Raw genomic sequence first — 7467 nt, forward strand, 5'->3', positions numbered from 1 at the left:
GAGGACTTGATGCCAGGGGCTTAAGTGGAAAGCAAATGTTGGAGAATGATGAGGGCAATGAATGTACTAATGTGCTTTACATAATTGATGTATCTGTGGATTGTGATAAGAGTTGTATGAGCCCCTAATAAAAAAGTAAATAAATAAAAGACCACAGCCTCAAAAGAAAGAAAAGAGAAGAATCTAGTACTTTATAGAGTCTTGAAGAGTCTAAGAGTGGGAAATATTAGTGCTAAGACTCAAAATATGAGGACTTATCTAGGCAGAAGAGAATGAGGTAGAGCATGAGGAGGAAGAACATTCCATGGAGGGGGGAGGGGACAAAAGCAGAAGAAAGTGACCTGCAGAGAAGACTTGTAATTGGGCTGCAAACAAATTCATTCTCACTGAAACTTCTCATCCTTTCATATAGAAAATAAAATCATGTGATTCCTACGACCAACAGCAACACAAAAATCAAAATGAAAAAAATATCAAGAACCTCTTAAAGTTCTCTAGGCTACGCCCCTGCTGACATCAGTTTATTGCACACTAGGAAAAGTTCTTTAAAAAAAATAAACTGGTCTCAGAAAGAAAAAAAAAGAGCTGTAGGAGCCCCCAATAAAATGATTTTTTTTAAAAAGCAGGTTATTCATCCCAGTATAAGTCGCCTCGACATTCTTCTTGTCTAATTAAGCCCATCCTGCTAGCACTGAAGCCTTGTTCTTGTCAACACATGGCTGTGTGTCCACTCCAAGGCACAGAGGCCCCGTAGCACAGAGCAGAACTGCTATATAGGGTTTGCAAGGCTGTGAATCGTTAAGGAGGGAAACACCTCGCCACCTCCCACAGAGTGGACTGTTGAACCACTGTGCCTATATATATCCTACTGATCAGTGAGATGTAGTCAATGACTCAGTATGGCCCTTCTAGCTATACTCTCTTGTGTAGAGTATTGTAATTCTAGTGGTTATCATTCCATTTTGGCGACATTCTTTGCAATGCTCATGACAGGAGTAAGGTCGGATGTATTGTGAGTCACCGCCCTTTGTTTCCTTGGGCGTGTGTTGTTATTGGGAGTATGGTACCATGGAGTCAGTTCTGACTAGTAGTGACTATATGTACAACAGAACAAAACACCGCCCGGTCCTGCACCATCCTCACAATTGTTACGTTTGAGCCCATTATTGCAGCCACCGTGTCAATCCATCTTGTCAGGGATGTGATCTGCTGAAAGACAAAAAACACACCTCCATCAAGGTCATCCCCCTGTTTATGAGAAGGAGGCAGCCAAAAAGCAGGAACAGAGAGAATCCTGGCACCATCAAGGAAAGGCCTCCAACAGCAGAGCATGTTTAAGATTTCCTGCCTAAAGTGGTAGAAGCCAAGACCAGAAACACCAGAAGCTGAATTCAGTATGAAGCCCATGAGACAGAGCAAAGGAGCCATGCCTAGAGAGAGCAGAGGGGCTGTGTTCCTGAAACCTGAGACTATGAGCCAGTGAAGGACCAAGTGAGCTTCCTAGTCCATAGAAGCAGAAGCCAAAGAACCGCTAGTGAGAGGCTAAGGACCAGAGAGACATGGCTGTAGCCTTACTGTTTAATGATCCTGACTTGCAATAGCCTGTTAATCTCCCTAATAAGCCCCCATGATTATGAGTTTGTCTGAGTTTTGTGTGGCCATTGCAATGAATTCTTGAACCCAGCAGAGTAGAGCGCTGTGGGAGAAACACTTGGTGTCAGAATAGGGTAAAGAAAGATGGAGGATAGAGGCGTGTCTGACCTCTGCCATGTGTCAATGGCCTTGAGCCGCATTCTCCTTCTCCCTTATGAGGTCAGATGTGGCCTCCTTGTGCTTTTAGCAGTCAGGATGTTCTACCAATAGCTCTTACAGAGCTATTAGCTCCTTCACAGTTACTCTATGGAATACTCAGTGTGATAAGGAACCAGTAGAAAAGTCTTGTAAGACATCTATGAAGAAATTCACAGGGAGTATAGGTGGAAAGGAAGTAAGTTAAAGTAATCCCAGAGATTCCGTAAGACTATCCCAAGTGGTAATGAGCGATTTTTCTTCTATTTCTTTATTCCCCAAGTTTATTATGAGCCTGCACTCTATCTGAAATGGAAAAGCAATAAGAACTTAATTTTTAATTAAGATACACTATAATCAGTTCTTACCTCAGTTAAAAATTTTTCTCCATATAATATTGATTGAAAAGCTGCATCAATCTCTTCTGTAGCTAATTCCTAAAATGAAAAAAAAATCAAGCTTTGAAAATCACACTTTCAGAACATTGTCATTAGAACTATCTGGTTCATTAAATTTTGTGTTATCTATCCCTTTAAAGTGATAAATCCAGTTTTTCTACCTCAAATCATATCATAAAGTACTTTTTAAAGAATATTTTCATCATCTTTCTGCTCTCCGCTAAAGCTCATTCTGGAGAGAAAAAAACTCAGACCATAGACATCTTGTGATTCCAGAATGATCAAATTACTTGCTGAAAGTCACAGGTCGTTCAAACCCATCTTTCTCCACATCCTACAAAATGCTGCCGGCATTAGAATTTCATTTGTCTCCGTGGCTGAATAATACTCCATTATATAGTTATATTTTGTGTATCCATTTATCCGTCAGTGGACAAATAGTTGTTTCCACCCTGGTAGTGTAGTGGTTACGCTTTGGGCTGCTATCCAGATGATCAGCAGTTCGAAACCACCAGCAGCTCTGAGGGAGACAGACTGGGCTTTCTACTCCTGGAAACAGTTACAGTCTCAGAAACCCACAGTGGGTCACTGTGAATCAGCCTTGACTTCAAGGCAGAGAGTTGTTATGCTAGATGCCCAGGAGGCCTAGTAGTTACAGTTACAGTCTCAGAATGTCATGGGAGTGGGGGGTGGGTGAGGAGCGTTGTCCCTATGAATCAGCATTGACTCCACGGCCAGGAGTTTGCACAAACATACCTTGGAAATATTGTGGGTTCGGGTCTAGACCATAATAAAGTGAATATCTCAATAGAGTCGCACAATATTTTTTTGTTTCCAGGACACATGAAAGTTATGTTTACACTAGACTGTAGGCTTTTTTAGTGCAATGTTATTGTTAGGTGCCTTCAGTCAGCCCTGACTCAGAGTAACCCTATGTAAAACAGAGCCAAACACCGGTCTTGCCCTCGCCTCATTATTTCATCATGTGCAATAGCATTATGAAAAAAACTTGAAATATTGTGAGAACTGTAAAAGTGTCCCATAGAGACACAAAGCAAGTACATGATTTGGGGGATATAGCACCAAGACTACACAGGGTTGCCACAAATCTTCCATTTGTAAAGGCACGATATCTGCAAAGCATAAAGCAAGCTCCACAAAAGATATGTCTGTATATTGAAATGAAGACATTTGAATCCCTCCAACTTTAGTTTCTCTTTTTTCTTTAAGATTAGATTGGCTCTTAGGAACCCTTACAGTTCTAAGTAAATTTGAAGACTGGCTTCCCAATTTCTGCAAAAAAGAATTTAGATAGTTATAGCACAGAATCTATAGATCAATTTGGGTGGTATTGAGATCTTAAAAATATTACATCTTCCAGCCCATTAACACAAACTGTCTACTCATTTATTTATGGCTTTCAATGTTTTATAGTTTTCAGTGTAATATGTCTTTCACCTCCCTGATTTTATGTTTCATATTCTTTTAAAAAATCATTTTATTGGGGGCTCATACAACTCTTATCACAATCCATCTATCCATCCATCCATCCATCCATTGTGTCAAGCACATTTGTACATATGTTGCCATCAGGTATCATATTCTTTTAGGTGCTATTATAGAATAATTTTTCTTAATTTCCCTTTCAGAATGTTCATTGCTTATAGAAACTCAACAAAATTTTAATATATTGACTTTCAACCTTGTTACTTAGCTGAATTTGTTAGCTCCAATAGGTTTATTATAGACACTGGAGTTTTCTATATATAGGAGTTCATCTGTTTAAAAGGGATAATCCTTCTCAATGTAGATAACTTTTCATTCATTTTCTTGCCTAATTGCTCTGACAAAGACTTTACAGTACAGAGTAGCAGTGGTCAGAGTGACCATATTTGTCTTGATCCTGATCTTAAAGGGAAAGCACTCAGCCTTTCACCATTAAGTTTGATATTTGCTGTTTTTCACAAATACCCTTTATTATGGAAAAATTTATCTTCCACTGCTAGTTTGCTGGGTATTTTTATTATGAATGGTGTTGGATTTCATCAAATGCCTCTTCTCTCTTGATGATTATGTGGTTCTTTATTCTCACTTCATTAATGGAATAAGCTGTAGCAATTGATTTCCTAATGTTGAAGCACCTTTGGATTCCTATGATAAAATGCCACGTGTATGTTGTTGTGAAAAATTAGTGTAACATGCTTATGAAAATATCTCACAAGACAGGAGCAGGTGGTAAGTAAAATACAGTGATCCTTTTAATACAATGTTCAATTGAGTTAGGTAGCATTCTGTCGAGGATTTTTAAAATTTACATTCACAAAGGATACTGGGCTGTAGGTTTCTTTTTTGGTGGTCTCTCTGGCATTAAGGGCCAACCTTGGTTCTTAAAGAACTATATCAGTGGTTCCACTGAAAACTTAGTGCCAACTAAAGCAAGCTCTATACTCATACTTTCATTGCTATAGAATAGTACAAAGTCAGAGTTTCTAGTCAATCTTCTACCTAACAATTGTGCTTTTCAAATTTATTAAAACAGTCTGAAATACAAAATCTATGGCTAACATAACAGGAGCTCTGGTGGTACAGTAGTTATGCATTGGTCTGTGGTCCGCAAGATGAATAGTTCCAAACCACCAGCTACTCCATGGGAGAAAAGTAGGGTTTTTTAATCCGTAAATAATTAGTCTCAGAAACTCACAAAGGCAGTTCTACCCCATCCTATAGGGTTCTTATGAGTTGGCATTGACTCAATGGCAGTGCGTATGGATTAAAAAAATCAAGGAAATGAATTATGTTCCGTAAGGTAACAACTACATATGAAATGTAAAATTGTAATCAAGCAGTGGTCTTATTATTTTCAAAACAAAAGAAAACTCTCATTAAAGTAAACAGAAAACTTGAAAACCTTCCCTCTCTGAACAGGAACCAGACAGGGTCCTCTTTTCCACTCCTCTTATTTACTACAGTCCCGGAAGTCAGCCAGAGCAGTAAGACTTTGGGATGCCTAAAAGATAGGAAAGGGATCGAAATTGGCAATAAAGAAGCAAAATTATCTCACAGATAATATAATCCTATATAGAGAAAGACCTAAAGACTCAAATAAAAGCATTGTTGGAACTAATTGAAAAATTTAGCAATGTAGCAGGCTATAAAATCAACATACAAAAATCAATTGGATTCATGTGCATTAATGAACAGGCCTCTGAAAAGGAAATTTTAAAAAATACCATTTACAATAACCACCCAAAAGATAAAATACCTAGGAAATAAGTCTCATCAGAGAAACAAAAGACTTGTATAAAGAAAACTATTAAACACTTATGCAAGAAACCAAAGACACATAAATGGAAGAGTCTCCCGTGCTCATTAACAGGAAGGCTCAATATAGTGAAAATGTCAATATGTATATTCAATGCAATTCCAATCCAAGTCAAAGCATAATTCTTCAAAGAAATGGTAACACTAATCACCAACTTCATGTGGCAAGAAAACAAACCCAGGAAAAGCACTATTAAAAAAATAAACTAGAAGGCCTCTCACTCCCTGGTTTCAAAACCTGTTTTACAGCTACAGTAATAAAACCAGCTTGGTATTGGAATAGTGACAGATATCTAGACCAATGGATTAGAACAGAGAATCCAGATATACAACCAAGCACTTACAGATGCCTGGTTTTTGATAAGGAACTAAAACACATTAAATCAGAAAGACCAAACTTCTACAATGAATGGTGCTGAAAAAACTGGATGGCCACCTACCAAAGAATGAGACAGGACCCATATCTCACAACATGGACAAAAATGAACTCGATAGATTAAAGACTTAAATATAAACCCCAGGACGATAACAATCATAAATGAAAAAGTAAGTAGAAACTTAAGGGACATAGAAGGCATAAATGCACTACTGAACATAATGAAAAAACACCCACACTACCGAAGGCAAAGTAAAGGATTGAGACTTGCCAAAATATAGCACTTAGGTACATCAAAAGAGTGAAAAGATAACCCAAAAATTGTGAAAAAAAATATTTGGCGATGATATAGCAGATAAAGGGTTAATTTCAAAAATTTATAGAAAACTACAACACCAAAAAATTTTTAAAAATTAAAAAAAAAGAAAACGACAACACCTTAATAAGAAAAACAAATAACCGAATCAAAAAATGGGTACAAGACATGAATAGACAACTTACTGAAGATGCCATCCAAGAGACCATCATATGAAGAAATGCTTGCAATCACTATCTATAAGAGAAATACACACTAAAACTTATGAGATACCATCTCACATTGACACTCAGCACAAAAAAGAAAGAAAACTAGAGAGGATGCGGAGAGATTGGAATACTAATACATCGCTGGTAGGATTGTAGAATTGTACAACCACTATGGAAAAGAGTATGGCACTTCCTTAAATACAAACAGAGATACTATATGATCCTACCATCTCTCTACTTGATATATATCCTAAATATAGAACAAAACAAGAACAGATATACCATATACCCATGCTTGGAGCAGTCATTTCTATAATAACAAAAAGATGGAAACAATCTGGAGACAATGGAACGTCCCCACTACAGGGGTCACAGGGAAGGGATGAGTCAACCCCGCAGTAAAGCACCGATGAAACACACAATGTACTTCTGGTTCCTTGAGGTTTCCTCACCCCCAACTACCATGACCCCAGTGATGCCTCTCACTGTGGACTAGACCGGAGCATGTACACATGTAGAGATAGGAGATAAGAGTTCACGACAGAGGCAACTCAGGAGCAGGATGGGAATCGCAATACCAGAAGGGTAGGGACAAGGGGGAGAGGGGGAGAAGGGGGAACCAATCACAATGACACACAACCACACACACCCCTCCAGGGGGAAGAACAACAGAAACCATGGGGGAAGGAAGACAGTGATGGGGTGAGATATGAAAATAATAATTTATAATCTCTCAAGGGGTCACGAGGTTGGGGGGAGGGACAGGAAAAAGAGGAGCTGATACCAAGGGCTCAATAGAAAGTAACTGTCTAGAAAAGAATGATGGCAACCTATGTACAAGTAAGCCTGATACAATTGATGTATGGATTGTAATAAGAGTTGTAAGAGCCCTCAATAAAATGATGGGGGGAAAAGAGAGGGAAACAACCACCTGAAAATATCTAGACTCTGGTGTATACACACAGGGCATGGTGCCCCAACAGGCTAGACTGGAAAACACAAGTTTTTCTTGCTTGGTATATTTTAATTTGTTCTTCGTCAGTGGATTGATGTTGTTGC

At 38.4% G+C, this 7467-nt stretch overlaps 1 protein-coding gene across 2 annotated transcripts in view; it reads right to left on the bottom strand.

The window, feature by feature from the left end:
• Window positions 1-7467, bottom strand: part of FAM228B (family with sequence similarity 228 member B) — a 48243-nt gene that overhangs the window by 33505 nt on the left and 7271 nt on the right. For both annotated transcript variants that reach the window (XM_045286923.1, XM_045286922.1), the window contains exon 2: window positions 2157-2225. In XM_045286923.1, coding sequence (XP_045142858.1) covers window positions 2157-2225 — 69 coding nt within the window. The remainder of the gene's footprint in view (window positions 1-2156; window positions 2226-7467) is intronic.

The sequence above is a fragment of the Echinops telfairi genome, unplaced genomic scaffold (assembly GCF_000313985.2).
Source record: "Echinops telfairi isolate 266 unplaced genomic scaffold, ASM31398v2 ScPeMD7_9;HRSCAF=40, whole genome shotgun sequence".
In the NCBI taxonomy this organism is placed as follows: domain Eukaryota; kingdom Metazoa; phylum Chordata; class Mammalia; order Afrosoricida; family Tenrecidae; genus Echinops; species Echinops telfairi.